The following is a 20,556-nucleotide window of genomic DNA, read 5'->3' on the forward strand; positions in this document are numbered from 1 at the left end:
TAAATTAAAAAAACTAAGGGTATTTGACCGATACCGATTCGGTACCTTAAGGGTGTCAACCAGACCGGTTCTAAGGGTACTTTTTCCGGTACCCTCCTACTCCCCGTTCCCTTTGCCTAAATCCCCTACCCCTACCCCCCAACTGGACTGGGACGGAGCAGTACCGGTACGGACCGGACCGGTTCCAGGTAATCCCCTCCCCTTAAACAGCCCTACTTGGATGTAATGTCTCAATAGATATTTGAATTATTTTTAACCGAATCCCCGCACCCATATCCGTACCTGGATCCGTAACCCTCCCCCCACATCTTAAAATTTAGATCATGAAAGATCCTACCTCTAGATATGCACCCGTATCGGACAACCGCACCCGAGTTCGATCAACTTAGGTTTGCATAGCTATTTGACAATAAATTTAAAGAGGAGAAACTCGAGGTTGAGGTGGTTGAATGAAAGACAACACCACCAGATCTTTTCACAGAATCCCCAATATTCATAGACGATAAAAGATATAATGTCATTGAAAAATTACATACATATAGCCATGAACTTTAAGAAAAATGAATCAGAGGGAGTGACAGCAAATTACAAATTCTCAAAAACTTAGGTACTTTAAATTTCACATTTCTCTCTACACTGGCATGCAAGTCTCATTGAATATTTACTGGCATACACGTCTCTAGTTGACTCAAAAGACTCCTTAAAAATACAGAACTGAATGCAAGTGTAATTGCAATAACTAAACCTTAGTCCAACTAGTTGGTAACTTTTATATAGATCATTTGCTGCAATTGTGTATTCTGTTTTTAGTTAGTTCAATTGATTCTGAGAGATTTTAGGTCTTCTGAAACAACCTCATAAGATATACCTCATCTCCTTTAGAACATTCAATCATTACAATGTCGCACCTATACAAGGGCATGTGGAGATCTACCTAGGAAGCGGCGAAACTATCACTTCGACCTTTTCATTTCCTCTATGTGCTCTACTTGCACTGTTAATTGCTCAATTTTAAGCTCATTTTCTCAAATTGCATTAGTAAGATTCAGATATCATTTCTTCAGCTCAGAGAGTAACATTCATAATATACGACTGAAAATACACTGAACAACTGCTGGAAAAAGTTGCAACTGAAGAAACTTAATAGACATACAGAAGCCTCAATATGGTAACAGCAGAAAACACCATTTAAAGAGTACTAGAACATTAAATCAGGAAATGTGCCAAGGAGGTAGTTTCTTACAGGAGTACCACAGTAGAAGTTTGGCTTTGCATAAGGAACCGAAGGCTTTTGGACAGGAACAGGGGGCACTCGTGATGATCGGACAAAGCGCTGAGTTGTATTGCAAAGGATGAAATTTGGCAAGAAGTCATTTTGCATTTCTGTCCAAATCTAGAGCACATCAAGAGCATAATAAGTATCCTTATTACATTACTGAGTTGTTCCAGTATTGACAACTGTCTTATTAAGACTCTTAATTAGAAATGTTAACAGGAAAACAATTCGGCCAGGGAGATGTATAAAATTTAGGAAGAAAAATTAGCACATATCGCAAAACGATATTTGAGAACATAGATTGGCGAGTTATCCATGTAAGCAGATTGATCGTTCAAGTGCTCCAAACAAATGAAGACAGCCAAGGTTAATCTACTGTACTGATGATAAAACTAGCACCGTACTAAAGCACAGCACATCTATCTTGGTCTACAGACCTTTTTCTTCACTTGATCGATAAACTAAGCTGCAGCACTTCCTTTCCAATAAAAATACAGACCTTGCAGTAACCAAAATGACGGGCTACATTTTCTGTTTATGTGTTCTCTCGTAGGCATTGTTGCTTTTCCCTAGTTACATATGAAACCTACTGTAAGTCAGTGCCTTGTTATTTACTCTGTTCTCTTTTTTTCATTTTCCCTCCCTTTTCTCTTTTCTTTGGAAGGGGGGAGGAGTGGGGACTATTTTAAGTTTTTAGCTTTGAACTCTTAGCTTAGGATTAGGTAGTTCTCTGTTGTCCCCTTCCTCTATTACACCGTGGAAGCCTTACATGCCCAACTATTTACTGTAACTGAACTCGTCACTTGCTTGAATTGAATGAGAACCCATTTGTCATGTAGCCCAGAATGAGAACCCATTTGTCATGTAGCCCAGCACCACTCCATCACCCCACTCCTATCCCCACCCACAGACACGTGCGTCAACCATCTTTCCCTCCACTCCCACGTACCTCTTCCCTTATCATAATTACCAACAGTCCCCAAGGAGAAAGCAAATTTAGAATCTTGCGTTCATATCTTTTCTTCCTTTTCTTCAAAAGAAAAAAATAAAAAAGCAAAAGCCAACAAGTCAGAAGGTATATTTTTTAACATTATGCAGAATTTAGAATAGGGTCGAAAACCAGAAAGAACTTACAAAAGAAAATAAAATTGGGAAAGTAAGTATATTGCACCAGAACATCATAAAGGTGAAGACATGGTATCAAAATTAGGTCCAACAATTAACTTTTCAAATCATAACTACTGCGAACATGTCGCCCTTTTCATTGGCTGCACATGAAGTACGTATTAAGAAATCAATGAAGTTCATAACTATGTGATATACATATATATTCACAACCGACTAGAATTGCGGAGCTTAGAAAATAGTAATTAAAGCCACAACTCACCAGAATCAAGAAGATAAGTAAAGGTGGAGCAGGAGATAAAACAGAGATAGATAAATATGAGTATCTGCCATACTAAGTTTCACACAGGATTGAAATAGATACTGACAAACCTGAGAAGCAAGTCGACTAGAATAAGAAACAAGGGATACATTCTCCTGCATCTCGTTCAACATAAGATTGAAAGAATCTATTATAAGGTCTTTTGAGAGCAATTCATGAGTAAGTTGCAAAATGTCCAGCAACATTTCCAGTTCCTGAGAGAGAGAGAGAGAATAAGTGTTAAAATTTTCAATTAAGAGATAAGGAAGGTTCAGGTTTTGGGTGAATTCAGAAGATATGTGAGAGTTTTTACCACAATGGCACATAAATCCTGTGATTCAAAGCGATCAAACAGGAATTCAAGATTATCTCTGAACATTTTGTTCATCCTATCAGCAATCAAACTTCTCAAGTTGATGGTCCTTCCTAGAAGCTGCATGTAACAAAAATTCTAGTTAGAAATTAATAACCAAAGGAGTGAACGTAATGTAGGTAAACCAAGATTCTCATATACAACTCCAAAATTAGAACATAAATATAACCATAATGTAGAAAGGGAGAATAAATAACCAAGGACGTGTTACTAATCTTGTGAATATTACTCGGATCTAGTAAATATAGCATAGGATCTGTGAGCTTGATTTACTCCGTCAACTTTGCATTTTTTATTCTCTTTCCTTTCTTAGAATATGTAGACTTCACTAGTAAAACCCCAATAGCTTGAGGGAGTAATCAAGCAGTTTTGCTCTCAATTTCTTTTACTGGTCTCAATTCTCACATTCTGGGTTCGAGTCTGACCGCCACTCATTATCAAAAAGAATTTCCATGTGCTTAGCTCATTAAGAAAATCAACCCAGCACATGAGCGGGCGTGTTTGAAGGCATAATTAAGTAAAGTAAAAAGTTGTGCTCTCTCTAACCGCTTAAGCTTTCCGCAGAGATGGTCACACATTTCAACATAAGTAAAAAAAACAACTGGTCAACATGGATGCATCTCCTCTAAAATGAATGGTGCCTCGAGGATATGTTTAAATTTTGTAGACTAATGTGACATCTATGCTTTTTAAGAGGTCATTGTATCCATGTAAGTAGTTTTCATAAGTAGTGTCATGGGTGGCTTTCCAGCCATGCCCATGACCCCTTGGACGCGCCCCATGGCGTCCTAGCAAGCCTCCCAATACCTAGCGCCATGTACGGCCCCGTGGTCTTGGTTACGCCAAGTGACAAGCGCGCATGTGCCTCTGTCGCTCCACCGATAGCCCTCGCCAGCACCGCGCGCGCAGACCGTGATGCCAAAAACAAGGTTGCTGACAACGGACCTGTTTCTACCTTGTAGAAAACTAAGTCCTTTTCATTGTAAATATAGAGTAGTTTTATTTCATGTACTTCCATTATGTTCCTCTAGCTTAGTTAGGTCAAGTCTTGTAACTTTGGTTTATTTTTTTTAAGCATTATTAGGGGATCAAGCAATCAAACTTTCTGGCAAGCAAACAATTCTCTGTACTGGTGTCTCTCCCCCTCGACACCGTGTTGCTTTTCTATAATAGCTTTCATTAATGCAATCAAGCTTTCTTTCATTCTCAATTCTCATTTATGTTTTCTCAATTGCTCTTGACATTGGTTTTCCCGTACGGCACTAACAATCTCGTCTAGCGTACGGAGGGGATCTCAGTTGGCGGATAGTAACTGCACTGACATCAGTTGCTTAGCCTTACGTTGCTCTTCCAAGGAATCTCAGGAAGGCGCCGCGTAACAGTTGGTATCAGAGCCTAGGCTCGACATCGGACGAGGGAACACATTGCCATTACCACCATTTCTGACCATGGTGAATCATGGGGATCGCATCGCGGCCCTTGAAGAGACGGTTAACGTATTACGGCCCATCATGGATACGGTGCCTGAACTAAAAATCAGGCTAGTGCAAAGGTTGGACGACCTGGACCGCAGAATGCTCCAGGCCAAAGTTGACATAGAAAACATTAGTCGCGACTCAGAAGGAGACCGGCAAACGGCAGCCACAGAGGCAGCCGAATTTTTTGATAAATTCGAGGGCTTCTAACAGGAGCGTGCCGAGAATTTAGCCCACAGGGCACAAGAGGCAGACAAGCTAACTGCCATGCAACAAACTATAGACAACTTGACAGGCCAGCTCAATGTAGTCAATGCTGCTTTACAAGGCCTGCTTCGAGGAGGCGGAAACCAAATCGGTGGTGCTGTGAATCTCGCCCCTGTGGGACAAAAACTGAAAATTCCTGAGCCAAAGCCATACAGTGGAGCTCGAAATGCCAAAGAAGTGGAAAACTTCATCTTCGACATCGAATAGTACTTCGATGCCGTGGGGGGCCTAGAAGAAGCTAAGAAGGTAGCAACTACTGCCATGTATCTTCAGGGTGATGCTAAACTCTGGTGGCGGGTGAAGTACGAAACCATCAAGGCCGGTGAAGATGCTCTCGAGACATGGGCAGAACTGAAGGCAGCCACCATACGCCTACAGTTCTTCCCCGAAAATGTTGAGTACAATGCAAGGATAAAGCTACGAAAACTCCGCCAGACCAAATCAGTGCGGGATTACGTGCGAGAATTCTCCGTGCTCATGCTGAACATACGTGACATGGGGTACAAAGACACTCTTCACATTCCTAAAAGGGTTGAAACCTTATGCCCATATGGAGCTGCAAAGACAAAGGGTAGACACGTTACCCAAGGCGATCCAAGCAACGGAGTGCCTTGGGGACTATCAAGTGGAAGCTCGGAAGGATAGGCCTCAACAGTCTGTTCGAGGAGGATACAAAGGGGGCCAGCCTAGCACTGGTGGCCCTAGCAGAAGTGGAGGAGATCGGAGTGCAACCAAATCTAAGGCTCCCTCCTCAGGCAGTACTAGCACTGCATCTAACAACAACGATCGGGGGAGGAAACCCCCTTCAGGATGCCGTCATTGCGGCGGACCGCATTGGAATAATGAATGCCCACATGCACAGATGAACGCCCATCAAGCTTTTGATGATGGGACGGATGACGACGCAGATGATGCGGACCAGACCGAACCAGTAGGTGACTTCAATGCAATTGTTGGCTCTATTTCTGAGGCCTTAGCGGGAACAAGTGCTGGTATCCGCAAGAAAAAGGACCCCTACCCAATCACTAAGAAAGAGAAAAAGAAGGCGGATGAGAGGACTCCTCTTAAACAAGAGACGACCTTAATGTTCGTCGAGATAAAGGTAAATGGCAAGCCCATTCGAGCGATGATAGACACGGGTGCTACCCACAACTACTTAGCCTCGACTCAGGTGGAGTGCCTTGGTCTAGTTGTAGGAAAGGGCAGAGGTCGTGTCAAGGCTATCAACTCACGTCCTCAGCCAGTGGGTGGAATAGCCAAAGAAGTAAAGAAAATTCAACTTGCGAGTGGTGATCATAGATGACTTCGAGTTGATAGTTGGGTTGGAATTCCTGAGGCAAACCAACACCATGCCCGTACCGTATGCAGACATGCTACTGATGATGGAGACAAACGGGGCCAAGCCCTGCATTATCCCGTGCATGCCCATGAAGATGGCCGCGGAGAACATCTCGGCCTTGAAGTTGAAGAAGGGGGTCAAAAGACATGAACTACGTTCCTGGCTACCCTCTGCATTGAAGATATAGAACGCTCCTCGGATCCCATTCCTGCACCCGTGAAGGAGCTGCTACTGGAGTTTGAAGACATCATGCAACAGGACATGCCAAAGCGACTCCCGCCTAGAGATTGAGTTGGTGCCGGGTGCGAAGCCACCCGCCCGGGCGCCTTACAGAATGTCACAACCCGAACTCACCGAGCTTCGGAGACAGTTGACGGAAATGCTAGACACAGGGATCATCGTGCCCTCCAAGTCCCCATACGGGTCCCATGGGCTATTCCAAAAGAAACATGATGGCAGCCTACAACTCTGTGTGGATTATCGGGCTCTAAACAAAATCAACGTGAAGAACAAGTACCATATTCCGCTAATGGCAGACTTGTTCGATAGACTGGGTGGCGCAACGGTGTTCACCAAAATAGACCTGAAGATAGGTTATTGGCAAGTTCGGATTACAGAGGGTGATGAACACAAGACGACCTGTGTGACAAGATATAGGTCGTACGACTTCCCGGTTAAGCCATTCGGCTTAACTAACGCTCCAACCACATTTTGCACCCTGATGAACCAGGTCTTCCGAGAGTACATTGACGAATTCGTGGTGGTCTACTTGGATGACATTGTGGTATATAGCCAAACACTGAAAGAACACCTGGAGCACTTGCGGAAGGTCCTAGCCCGATTGCGGGAGCACGAATTATATGCGAAGCTATCCAAGTGCTCCTTTGCTCAAAAACGGATTGACTTCCTCGGACATGTCATCGAAGAAGGGCGGATCAAGATGGACCAACAGAAGATTCAGGCTATCACAGATTGGCCGCCGCCTAAGGATATCCACGCCTTGAGGGCGTTCCTTGGCCTATGCAACTTCTATCGGCGATTTGTGAAAAATTACTCCCTCATCGCAGTGCCAATGACAGAACTCCTCAAGAAGGTCACGCCTTGGGATTGGGGACCTAGGTGAGCGGAGGCCTTCAACGCATTGAAAGCGGCTATGTCTAGTAGCCCCGTCCTGGCCCTCCCTGATTTGGCCAAGCCATTCGAGGTACAAATGGATGCTTCCGACTATGCCCTTGGCGGAGTCTTGCTACAAGAAAGGCATCCTGTAGCATACGAGAGCCGGAAGCTGAAGAATGCAGAGCGGCACTATGCCGCCCACGAGAAAGAATTATTGGCTGTCGTTCATTGCTTACGCCTTTGGAGGCATTATCTGCTGGGAACCCTGTTCGTGGTCAAGACAGACAACACAGTTGTTAGCCATTTCATGACCCAGCCGAAGCTGAATGGTCGACAGGCCAAGTGGCAGGAACTCCTAGCGGAATTTCACTTCAACCTGGAATACCGAAGTGGGAAGACTAATCATGTTGCTGATGCGCTCAGTCGGAGAGCTGATCTAGCATCAGTGTGCCTACTCGCCACCCTAAGGGGGAGCGAAGTAGCCACCACCATAAAAGACCAGATACATGATCTACTCATCAAGGATCCTGCTGCACAGTATTTGGTTGATTTGGTAGGACAGGACAAGACTCGCCAGTTCTACATGGAAGATGGTTTCCTAAAAGTGAAAAGGAACCGACTTTATGTTCCTAAAGGAGGAGATCTACGAAGGACCCTTCTGGCGGAATGTCACGATACTTTGTGGGCCGGCCATCCCGGTGAAGAACGCACTATGGCATTACTTCGCCGTGCATATTATTGGCCTCAAATGGCCGATGACGTCGCTCAGTATGTGAAGACTTGCCTAGTATGCCAGAAGGACAAGTCGGACCGCTTGACACAAGCGGGACTCTTGGAACCACTAGTTGTCCAAAAGAGACCTTGGGAAAGCGTTTTCCTGGATTTCATCACCGGATTGCTCAAGGTCGACGATCTCACAACTATCTTGGTTGTGGTGGATCGGTTTTCCAAGTATGCTACCTTTATAGCAGCCCCACAATATATATCAGGAGAAGATACAGCTGGACTCTTCTTCTCTCATGTCGTCAAATATTGGGGCCTGCCTAAAGATATCGTTAGTGATTGCGACTCACGCTTCACTAGCAACTTTTGGACCCAACTCTTTAAGTGCTTTGGGTCAAAATTGAGCCACAACTCAAGTTTTCATCCGCAATCTGATGGCCAGACGGAGCGGTTCAATGGCATGCTGGAGGAATATCTCTGCCACTTTGTAACCGGATCGCAGAAGAACTGGATGAAGCTTCTGGATGTTGCTCAATTGTGTTTCAATTCACAAAAGAGCTCTAGTACAAACAAAAGCGCTTTTGAAATTGTTACCGGACAGCAATCGCTACTCCCACACACCGTAAATGCACCAAACATGTCAAAATCTCCTCGAGCTGCTAGCTTCTCAAAAGAATGGAAACGAAATGGAGATAGTGCGGAGCTATCTTGTCGAAGCCCAAAAGCGAATGAAGAGGCATGCTGATCAAAATCGTCGATTTGTTGAATACCAAGTAGGAGACAAAGTGATGGTCAAAATCCCAAAGCAGTACTTGTTTGCAGGGGTCCATGACCCTCGCCTATTGCAAAAATACATTGGACCCTTGTCCATTGAAAGGTGCATTGGGAAAGTTGCATACCGGGTGGATACCCCAGCTTGGTGGAAAATCCATCCCGTCTTCCATGTCAGTCTTCTGAAACCTTTTCAGGAAGACATGGAGGATCCTTCACGGAGCCAACTCACAATACCTAGTATTCGAGGCCCCAACTCAACCGGAAAAAGGCGTGTTGAAGCTATTCTTGATGATCGAGTGATTCACGCCTCAAGGAAGGATCACCAAGAGTTCTTGGTGAAATGGCAGGGTTGTGATGCAGAGGAGAATACTTGGGAGAGGGGAACAAACCTCAAAAAAGCCTACAAGAGCCTAATTGATTATTACCTTGCAAGTAAGGCGCCGAGGAGGGGAGCCTTGGCGTAACTGGTAAAGTTATTGCCATGTGACCAGGAGGTCACGAGTTCAAGTCGTGAAAACAACCTCTTGTAGAAATGCAGGGTAAGGCTGTGTACTATAGACCCCTGTGGTCCGGCCCTTCCCGGGACCCCGCGCATAGCGGGAGCTTAGTGCACCGGGCTGCCTTTTTTTTTTAAGGCGCCGAAGACGTCGCCAACTAAAGTGGGGTAGGCGGCTTTCCAACCATGCCCCATGACCCCTTGGACGCGCCCCATTGCGTCTAGCAAGCCTCCCAACACCTAGCGCCATGGACGGCCCTGTGGTCTTGGCTGCGCCAAGTGACAAGCGCGCATGTGCCTCTGTCGCCCCACCGATAGCCCTCGCCAGCGCCCAGCCGCAGGCAGATACCAAAAGCGCCGCGCGCGCAGACCATGATGCCAAAGACAAGGTTGCTGACAACGGACCTATTTCTACCTTGTAGAAAACTAAGTCTTTTTCATTGTAAATATAGAGTAGTTTTATTTCATGTACTTCCATTATGTTCCTCTAGCTTAGTTAGGTATAGTTTTATTTCATGTACTTCCATTATGTTCCTCTAGCTTAGTTAGGTCAAGTCTTGTAACTTTGGTTTATTTTTTTTAAGCATTATTAGGGGGTCAAGCAATCAAACTTTCTAGCAATCAAACAATTCTCTGTACTGGTGTCTCTCCCCCTCGACACCGTGTTGCTTTTCTGTAATAGTTTTCATTAATGCAATCAAGCTTTCTTTCATTCTCAATTCTCATTTCTGTTCTCTCAATTGCTCATGACATTGGTTTTCCCGTACGGCACTAACAATCTCGTCTAGCGTACGGAGGGAACCTCAGTTGGCGGATAGTAACTGCACTGACATCAGTTGCTTAGCCTTACGTCGCCTTTCCAAGAAATCTTAGGAAGGCGCAGTGTAACAATAGGTTTGTGGAACCTTTGACAGATACAATATAATATCTTCTCTTCGCAGATACAGTATTATATCTTTTTTTCTTTTTATAGAAATTAACAGTTAAATAATTATATCACTAGCATATTTTCCATCTCCTTATTTTTCCACCCTATTTTCTTTTGTAAAAGAGGTTGATGTCAGACAAGTCACTTGTATTGTACCATGTCTGTTAAATAAAACACATCCAAACTTCTCAGCGCACACCAATCAGGAATTTTATTTCTCAATCTTTGAAAATGGAAGCAAATGCAAATTTGGAAAATTCTATATATTGAAGAAAACGAGGTAACTTGATTACTAGTTGAACCAACTGCCACTGGACATAACAAAATCAGGAGAAAAACCCCGGCAAAACATATAAGTTCATTACCAGATACAGAATCTATATTTATACTTACCTTCACTCTAGTCGTCTTTAAAAGAGCTATGAATCTCATTGGCTGGACCGCAAACTTTTCGCCAATGTCTATGGCAAAGAGGAATGATGGATCAAGTAGCTCACTGCAGAATAGGAGATCGTCAACTTCTGATAGACCATCTCATTTAGTAAAAGTTACACGTAAAAGGTAAAGAAGAGAAATACCTGGCTGCCCAGCTTTTGTAGTATGTAAAAATAGTCTCACACAACTTCAAGACAAATATATCAAAACAATTGTCCACCTAGAGAGAATATGGAAAACAAAAGGTGTTGTAAAAGCCTTTTAATTCACAAAGGGAAGATAGTGCTTCCTATTGAATCTGCTAAACTAGATTTCCTAAAAGTATAATCGATATTACAATATCTAAAACAAATTGCACTTTAAATATCACATGAGCATATGCTACAAGGTGAGAATAATGCTTGAAATTCGAAATAATAGAGTTCCTTTAGCTCATAAGATAGAATTTAAGAATACAGTTCAACAGCATCAAAATCTGCTGAATATAGAGATTGCATGTACATATGTGAAGTTAGGAAGATGGAGAGAAGATGACCAAAAGGTTTTCCCCGGGATCAACAATGTTAATATGCGAATTTAACGGTTTATTACCTCAGCTTCGATTTCATCATATAGAAAGCGTTGCTTGAGGATCACTAATGCTTGCTGAGCAGCATCATTATAGATGTCAAATGGCATCAAGGCACTCTCCAGAAGGCCAATGATTGGAGATTCGATCACATGATCCACCAACATCCATGGAAGGGAGCATTCAATGGGGAACTGCAAATAGATATGAATAAAGTTCCTTGAAATAGCCATGACAGATTAAGAAGAACTAGGCAAAGCCTTTTCTGTACATTTTTTTTAATTTGTTTGGGGGTAGGTAAACTACAGAAAGCACAACTTTTAAGATATTAAGAAGATTCAGGGCGCCTCCTACTTCCAACTCACAAGAAAGGAATATCAGGATGTTGATATGTATTAAGAAAGGAACCTCTTTAGCTGTGAAGTTGAAATCCATAGATATACCACCAGAATGGAACGCCAAAACTTCTAGCAAATAGGAATTTAACTATGCAAAAAAGGGATCATCAAGCAAGTTGGCACTTATATACCTGTATAACACGAGAAGACTCCAAATAGAATTCTCTAAACCATAAGAAACCAAGATCTGTCAAAGTTCCTAGAGTAGCTGCAAGGAGTGAATTGAAATGGATTATGCTAAGGAAGATATATTACAGAATAAACAACTTCCATATACTCAAAATAGTGTTAGAGGAGTCTGGTGCAAAAACATAAAGCAGTGGCATATGAAGGCCAGAAAAATGATACAGAAGAACTAACACACTCTTATACATGCAAATCGCTATGACTAAATAAGTACAGTATCACCAACAATTAATCAATTATACACCCTAACTTGCACATTAATATAAAAGATCATGAATTTTTATGAGCCTTACAGGATATAAATAACACAGTATAAGATAGATACCTGTGTAGTCTAATACATGCAAGAAAAACCCAAGCTTGTAGAAGAATGTCTCCAGTTGTTTCAAGTCATTGATAGGTATTTCAGAACCACTATTTCCAAAAATACCACCAGGCTTCCGCATGTTGCCACCAGAAACCACCTCATATATGAGGAACTGCAAGCAATGGACCTGGCGAAAGGGAGAAACATTTATACGAGTAATATATAGCATACCCAATATCCAAGGTAGACGCTTCTAATGTATTTCTCTTTCAGATATAACCACTTTCATCATTATTTGGTTTGCTAGTTGCAACCAATTTTGCACTAACTTACAGAGGAAGAAAAGCACTACTCCGCGAGATATAAAGTCAATAAGTATGACTTCTGACTTCTAATTTGGGAAAACTTGACTAATATAGTACTTCAGGAAAGATGTTTTGGATGTGCCATGGATTTGCAACTATAAATGCTTTAATCAAAGAATACTGAAAAATTTTATATTCGGATCCAGTAAACTTAAACATCTTGTGCCTAACAGAATAAAGATATTATATAAGTAACAGAATATAACCCATCTACCACTACTTAGATCACGACAATGCATGTATAAGGACAATGAAGCTTATAAAGAAAGTAGTAAATTTTCACTCTGGCCACTTAAGCCTCCTGTGTGAGATGTCACAAGTATTCAAATGAGATAAGAGACCATAAACTACAAAGCAGGGAATGGAACACATATCAAATTTTGGAAAGACAAATGGATGAGCAACACCCCACTCATGTTTGAATACCCCACCATTTTCCAGATTGCCCTTGATAAGGATTCCCCCATTACCCAGAACAGAACTGGCAATATTTGGGATGGGCACCTCAGAAGATCTATACAAGATTGGGAAATGGACAGCTTGATAGACATGTTAGCCAGAGTGGAGGTCTTCACCATTGATGAGAATCTACCTGACACTATGAAGCGGGGGAACAAGGGCATCTTTACAGTGAAAGAATGCTATAAGCACATCTGTATTCAGAACCATGTATTTGACTCAGACCCTTGGCCATGGAGACTAATATGGAAGACCAAACTACCCATCAAGGTTATTTGTTTCAGCTGGATTGCTCTATATGAAGCCTGCTTAACACATGATAATCTCAATAGAAGAGGCTTTCAACTGGTCAACAGATGCTACATGTGTAAGGAAAGCTCAGAGAATGTCAGTCACCTGCTCTTGCATTGCCCAGTTGCCACTGATCTGTGGAACATGTTTTTTTGTCTTTTCGGCTTGAACTGGGTCATGTCATTGCATATTAGAGAAGCATACACAAGCTGGAGTCTTTGGGAAGTTGATAAGGCCATCAAGGAGATCTGGTTAATGATTCCTACAGTTATTTTTTGGAGTTTGTGGAATGAAAGAAACCAAAGATGCTTTGATGGAATCTCAACTCTAAATCACACTCTTAAAGCTAATTGTTTGCTTAAGGCCAAAACTAGAAGTCATAATAATAAAGTTACAACATAAACACAGTAAAATGCTCTCAGGCACTTTATCATGAATCCTAGGATTGTATCACCACCCTCCAAGAGCCAAGCCTGTCGCGACCAAAACCCAGCTAAAATCTCCGGCGTCCGACCACCCACGCGCCCTCACGCGCGGCCCAGCTCCGGCGACTTCTCAGCCACGCGCCGGCGCGTGAGGCTTATCCCGGCCAATTCTCAAATGTTTTTCTTCAGACAGCCTCTTCGCGAGGCTGTTCCGAGTCTACCCATCCAACAATTTCCAAATTCCAACGACTTTCACTATTTTCCGGCGACTGAGAGGCTTTTTTCAACCAATTCTCACTTCTTCTTCTTCTTCAGTCAGCTTTGGGTCAGCCGCATTTAGATATGATGGATTCTACAGAGAGAAGCTCTTACTTCTCTCTAGAATCTAGAAAACTGGAAAATATGTCTTTCATTAAAATTGTCTCTTGGCCAGCCCTAGAACTTGGGGGAAGATGCCATCGAAAGCTCGACGTAGGGCAAGAGCCGCACTTCTCGGTGTGTGAGGAGCACACTCTCAGGCGCAAGGGTTTCTTGGAATCTTGTCTGATTGGGTCTTTCTCCAAATGGGTTGGTTCTCCAGAGGCTGTTAGGAACTGGGCAGCAGAGGCATGGAACGTCAAGGACGGGCTGAAAATATCGCAACTAGGGGACACGCAATATCTCTTTCGATTTGTCGACGAGTCTCAAGCTTCAAAAATTCTTGTTAATGCTAGCCAGATAGGTGGAGCACGATGGGTGTCTCGACCCTCGTTTCCCCGGCGAAACATTGGTGGTCAACATGGTGGGTCTCCCGGTGCATCTTTGGTGCCTTGACCTATTCAAGAAGATTGGGGAAATATGTGGGGGTTTATTGATGTCACTTGCAGCCTGCACGATCTTTCGCGAGTGAGGATTGTGGTGAGGAAAGGGGGCAGAATCACTGTCTCAACTGTGGTGGAAGATGGCTACTTGAGTTACAGGGTTTGGTTGAGCCCTGAATTCCGCCCTATATTTATGCCTGTGGTAGTGGCGGAAGAAAAGGGAAGGTTAAATAGAAGGGAGGAGAGGGGAAACCAGTCTCTGAAGGGAGGGGAGGACTCGCCGGATCAGTGGACTAAGCCGGAATCAGAAGTTAAATCGAGAAGGGGGGGGGGGTTTGAATTTCGGAGAAGAAGTCAAAATTTTATCGGGAGGAAAAGGCGTGAATGCCCATGGGTTAGTGATGCGGGCTGGAAAGGCAGAATGGGCCAGTCCTCCTTTAACCATCATAGGGCCGGGCAAGTTTTCAACAAGTATAGGCCTGGGCCTCCACACATGGGCCCAGCAACTTTTCCCAATTCTATTAGAATTGATCCCAAGAGGCCCAGATTATATCGAGTTGCGTCTGTTAAGGCTCCTAAGCATATGGGAGCAGTCGCTCCTTCTTCTTCTGCCTATGGTGCTTCACACAGTGGCATTTCTTCACCATGCACTAGTGACCCACGCCCCTCCTCGGCCACTGCTCCAGGGGCAGCACATGCTAAAGCTGGTGGTGTTAATCCACGGCCTCCCGCCTCTGATGAACCCAGCTCCATCGCCCCCTCATCTTCCCTTGTGCTTAGCTGTGCTGAGCTTACACTCCAAACTCCTTCTTCAGGGAAGATTGCTGCACCTGTCCCAGTTGATGTCAGTGGTGGGCCAGCAATACTAGTTAATATGCCGCCAAGGGTTCCATCCCGATACCTAAAGTTCCTACTGCTAGCAATGCTATGGTCTTGTATTCCTCCGGCAGGAGCAAGGAAATGGTACATACAGAAGACGTCTGTCCGATTTCGTCACGGGTTGGAGGAGGGGATATGTCCTTCTGGATGGAGGATAAACTATTAAAATTTGGGAAGTTCTTAGATGTTTCTTTTGAAGGGAATGAAGATAGGGTGCTACAACTGTTGAGGGAGATTGAGCAACAGTCTTTATATGAAGGTGCAGGGAGGGAATTGGGTCAAGGTGTTAAGCAAAATAACTTAGGGGATGTAGTGGTGTACCAGAGAAGGGGTCGGGTGTGCGATAGGGAGAAAGGGACCTCGGCTAGGGGGGTGGGGAAAAGGGGGCTATTGTTACTTATGGAAGCTAAGATTCTTTCATGAAATGTGAGGGGGATGAATGACCCAAACAAAAGGGTCATCATCAAAGTGGGAGTCAGAGAGTGAGGCGCTAACCTAGTTTGTTTTCAGGAGACCAAAATGGAAGCTTTATCAGATGCGATTGTGAGAAGTGTCTGGGGAGGTAGTTGGGTGAAATATGACTGGGTCCCAGCAACGGAAAGTGTCGGGGGCATTCATTTTATGTGGGATGATAGAAGCTTGGAGGTAAAGGAGATTAAGAAGGGAGTTTTTTTTTTAGCAACTCTCGTCAAAGATAGAGTGAGTGGGGTGGAGTGAGGATTTGGGGGAGTGTACGGACCGGTAGGAGAAGGGTCCAAGGTGTCTTTCTGGGAGGAACTAGCCAATATTATGGGGGAATGGGACATTCCATGGGTTCTAGGGGGAGACTTTAACACTATTAGATTCCCAGAGGAGAGATTAGGGTGTCGCCTGATTTCGAGGGCAATAGAGGAATTTTCTGACTTCATCAATATCATTGTCTCATTGATCTTCCTCTGTCAGGGGAAAGGTTTACTTGGGCCAGGGCGGAGGATTCCAACTCAAGATCTTCCTCATGCTAGATGGATGCAGAAAGAGGGGGGTGCGTGCTCCCTTCCGATTCGAGAACATGTGGTTGAAAGTGCCAGGATTTGGTGACAAAGTGAAAGAATGGTGGGCAAGCTACGAGGTATCAGGGTCATCCTCATTCCGTCTTCCGAAGAAACTCAAATTGCTCAAGGGAGATAATATTAGGTGGAATAAGGAGGTTTTTGGGAGGGTAGAGGTTAAAACGAGAGAGCTTATGCATGAATTGGGGGAATTACAGAGAGGGGAAGGGGCGAGGGAGCTAGATGAATTTGAGAAAGCGAGATTGGGGGAGGTTAAGAGGGAAATAATTGAGTTAGCAATAGCTCAGGAGACTAGTTGGCGGCAAAAATCGAGGGCGCTCTGGTTAAAGGAAAGGGATTCAAATACTAAGTTTTTCCACAGGGTTGCGGTCGCAAATCGAAGGAGAAACTTCATAGAGTCCTTAGTTATGGATGGGGTGAGGATTGAGGGAGAGGAGGAGGTAAAAGGGGCGATAGTGGGGTTTTATGAGAACTTATACAAAGAGTAAGTTAGTTGGAGGCCTACTTTGGGGGAATAGAGTTCAACAACATAGGGGAGGGAGACAGTGAGTGGCTAGAAAGGGCTTTCGAGGAGGAGGAGGTGCACGAGGCTGTGTCGAGTTGTGCTGGTGATAAGGCCCCCGGGCCTGATGGTTTCTCTTTGGCCTTCTTCCAGCTATGTTGGGACACCATTAAGGGGGAGTTGATGGAAGCCATTGAATACTTCCACGTGAATGGTGCTTTCGAGAGAAGTATCAATGCTTCTTTTATTATTATTGTGCCTAAGAAAGAAGGCTTATCTTGTATCAAAGACTACAGGCCCATCAGTCTCGTGGGGAGCATTTACAAGATAATTTCTAAAGTGCTCTCCAACAGACTCAAGAAGGTTCTTCACGTGTCTGTTTCGTCCTCCCAGTTATATATTATGGAAGGTAGGCAGATCCTGGACGCCGCTTTGGTGGCAAACGAACTAGTAGACTCCAGAAGGAAAAATAGGGAACCCGGCTTACTGTGCAAGTTGGACCTTGAGAAGGCTTTCGACCATGTCAATTGAGAGTTCCTGGATTTCATTATGATGCGGATGGGGTTTGGGGAAAGATGGAGGAGATGGATCAAGTTCTGCATTTCCTCAGTCAGATTCTCTGTCCTGGTTAATGATAGCCCGTGTGGTTTCTTTGGCAGCTCCAGGGGCCTCAGGCAAGGTGATCCCCTATCCCCCATGCTATTCATTCTAGTGATGGATGCTCTGAGTAAAATGATGGATCGTGCGGCGGGCGGAGGCTTCTTGAGAGGATTCTCAGCTCCGATCGGGGTGCCCAGTACCTGAAGAGTCGCATTTGCTATTTGCGGATGACACCCTTGTTTTCTGTGATGCCGATATGGATCAGTTGACCTGCCTGAAGCAGGTCCTGCAATGGTTTCAAATAGTATCAGGACTCAAAATCAACCTCGGCAAGTGCGAGATTTTCCCGGTGGGTGAAGTTGCTAACATTGATGCTTTGTCTCATGTCCTCAGATGTAAGTTGGGCTCTCTTCCCATCATTTACCTAGGTCTACCATTGGGCGCTTTGCATAAGGATACTACGGTTTGGAATCCAGTGATTGAAAGGGTTGAAAAAAGACTAGCAGGCTGGCAGAAACGATACTTGTCAAAAGGCGGTAAGGAAGTACTTATCAAAAGTACTTTGTCGAGTATCCCTACCTATTACTTGTCCCTTTTGCAAGCTCCAGTGAGCATCACAGATAAACTGGAGCGGCTTCAAAGGAATTTTCTTTGGGATGCGGCGGATGGAACTAGAAACTTTCATCTAGTGAATTGGCAGACAGTCACTTCCCCAAAGAAATGGGGTGGACTTGTAGTAAAAGATCTTAGGGTATTCAACAAAGCTTTGCTGGTGTGGAGATTCGGGGTAGAAGAGCATGCTCTATGGAGGGAGGTCATAGTAGAAAAGTATGATTCAACGGGAGAGGGTTGGAGAACCAAGGCAATCACAGCACCGTTCGGGTGTGGCATGTGGAGGAGCATCATGAAGAACTGGGAAGCCTTCAATGGCAACATCACTGGGAGATGGAATGAGAATCAGCTTTTGGAATCACAGGTGGTGTGGAGAGGATACTCTAAGGGTGTCTTTCCCCAACGTTTTCAGAGTTTCAAACCAGAAGGAACTGATGGTCCAACAGATTCGCAAGGAGCATGAAGGGGGTAGTATGGGACCTCTCTTTTAGAAGAAACATGCAAGATTGGGAGATTGCGGAGTTACAAGATTTGTTGGCACTGCTATACGGGCAAGAAAGGCCCCATCGATCTTGTGATTCTTGGAGATGGTGGTTGCGTAGCGATGGTTTGTTCACTATAAAGTCCTTTTACCAGAGTATGTTGGTGAGAGAGGAGGCTACTTTTCCATACTCCTCGATCTGGATCCCTAGGGCGCCAACGAAGGTGTGCTTCTTTGCATGGCTAGCGGCGAGGGGAGTGATCTTGACTGCTGAAAATCTGCGAAAGAGAGGAATTACACTTGTTAGTTGGTGCTACATGTGTAAAAGCTCAGGGGAAGAAGTTGATCACCTTTTGTTGCATTGCCATGCTTCCTCGGGTTTGTGGAGGGCAATCCTGAATCTTTTTGGTGTTCAATGGGTGATGCCAAGCACTGTGAAGGATATGCTACATAGCTGGGCCGGTTTCCGCAGAAGAAGCAAGCAAAAGGCGTGGAAGTTCGCCCCATTAACTCTTATGTGGATAGTTTGGGGAGAGAAATAGGAGAGTTTTTGACGGGATTGAGTCTTCTTTTTCACAACTTAAGAATAGCCTTTTATCTTTGATCGCTTTTTGGTGCACCCATATAGCACCTACTTGTGTAGAAGATTGGGCGTCTTTTGTAGAAAATCATGTTTTGATGTAAATTCTCTACTTTTTGGTATACTTCTTGTATACGGGAGTTTTTTTCTCCCTTTTGATTAATACAACTTACCTTATCAAAAAAAGTTAATTGTTTGCTCACCCTTTGTAGCTGGGTCAAGTTAACCCCTGTAATTAGCACTGACCACCTTTTGGACTTTGTTAGCTCCTTAGTTATAGTTTAGCACATCCTAAAGGGGCTTACAAACTTTTGTTTTTCTGTATTTTTGTCTTCTGATTCTGTAACTATTGCATCTACTTGATGCCTTTCTAATGAAATACCTTACTTCATCAAAAACTATTAAAGAAGCACTTCCACCCAGAGCAATACCTTGAGTTAATAAGAATATCATTTATGATTGTCATGTGTTTTAACAATAATCAGAATTTGTACTTGAAGTGTACTACAACACTGAATACAAAGTCTGAAAATATAAGGAAACCTGAGCAGATGTTGGGGCTACAGGCCTTGGATAAAAGAAGGTCCCTCTGCTTTCTTCACCACTATGCTGATATGACTGCATTTCAGTCTCTGGCTTACTAGTATTTGCCATCCAATCTGCTGAAAGTGTCCTCATATCAGAAAGAATCCTGAAAACATTGCAAAAATGCAGAGCAATTAGAGACTAGAAGGATCATCAATTAGACCAAAATCCAAGTTATCCAAATCAGTTATGTAAGAAAACAAGGTACTCCAACTTGAAAGACCTATTGCGTATGTGGGGTTTGATACTCGAGAGCCAATCTGTATGGATTCATATAGAAAGTAAAATTTTCCTCAAATGCTTTAGCATTTGCATATCCTGAAGCATGGAATACCCAACACAAACAAAATATACAAAGACCAAAAAGGACCGAGGACATAATTTCTTATCCCAGACACCCCCATAATCTTCTTACCCATTAGTGACCAAAATCACTTGTAAAACATAATCTTAGCCACCCTACAAGGTACAACAACAATTACACCTACAATTTCATTTTTTTTCTTTTGTCTGTTTTTCAATAATCCCTAGCTTCAAATTTGCTCAGTTCTCGCACCACTCTGGTTTCCCTTTTGCTTACTTGTAAATTTCAGCTTTCAACTATCGAGTATAGCTCCCTTGCTCTCCTATCATTTTCCCCAATACACTCCCAAAAACTATGCAAAAGCTTCAACTTGCTGCTTTCTGAATCTCACAAGTCACAGTTGATGTTTTCTCACTTATTTGTATATCAACACTTCAAAGTAGAATTGTATGCCTCCACCTTCAGCAAAATATACTCAATTCCAAATTGTGTTCCCAAAGAAAAGGTGTTTCATATTTTTCATAATAAACATCATAA

The 20,556-nt window shown here is 43.6% G+C and overlaps 1 protein-coding gene and 2 long non-coding RNA genes across 5 annotated transcripts in view; 1 reads left to right on the top strand and 2 right to left on the bottom strand.

Annotated features, from left to right (window-relative positions):
- The window catches only part of LOC104094980 (protein PIR), a 48,577-nt gene that overhangs the window by 17,316 nt on the left and 10,705 nt on the right, over positions 1–20,556 (bottom strand). For all 3 annotated transcript variants that reach the window (XM_009601002.4, XM_070199870.1, XM_009601011.4), the window contains exons 15-23: positions 19,674–19,821; positions 12,106–12,274; positions 11,726–11,802; positions 11,220–11,390; positions 10,772–10,848; positions 10,587–10,689; positions 3,016–3,135; positions 2,774–2,917; positions 1,244–1,393 (exon numbers count right to left, since the gene is read on the bottom strand). In XM_009601002.4, coding sequence (XP_009599297.1) covers positions 1,244–1,393; positions 2,774–2,917; positions 3,016–3,135; positions 10,587–10,689; positions 10,772–10,848; positions 11,220–11,390; positions 11,726–11,802; positions 12,106–12,274; positions 19,674–19,821 — 1,159 coding nt within the window. The remainder of the gene's footprint in view (positions 1–1,243; positions 1,394–2,773; positions 2,918–3,015; positions 3,136–10,586; positions 10,690–10,771; positions 10,849–11,219; positions 11,391–11,725; positions 11,803–12,105; positions 12,275–19,673; positions 19,822–20,556) is intronic.
- Positions 9,390–9,984, top strand: LOC138908983 (uncharacterized). Its single transcript, XR_011415471.1, has 2 exons — positions 9,390–9,765; positions 9,815–9,984. It is a non-coding gene; the product is annotated as an uncharacterized lncRNA (long non-coding RNA).
- Positions 14,469–19,658, bottom strand: LOC138908984 (uncharacterized). Its single transcript, XR_011415472.1, has 2 exons — positions 18,901–19,658; positions 14,469–18,828 (listed from the first exon to the last, which is right to left on the bottom strand). It is a non-coding gene; the product is annotated as an uncharacterized lncRNA (long non-coding RNA).

Source organism: Nicotiana tomentosiformis, chromosome 4 (genome assembly GCF_000390325.3).
Source record: "Nicotiana tomentosiformis chromosome 4, ASM39032v3, whole genome shotgun sequence".
NCBI classification, from domain to species: Eukaryota; Viridiplantae; Streptophyta; class Magnoliopsida; order Solanales; family Solanaceae; genus Nicotiana; species Nicotiana tomentosiformis.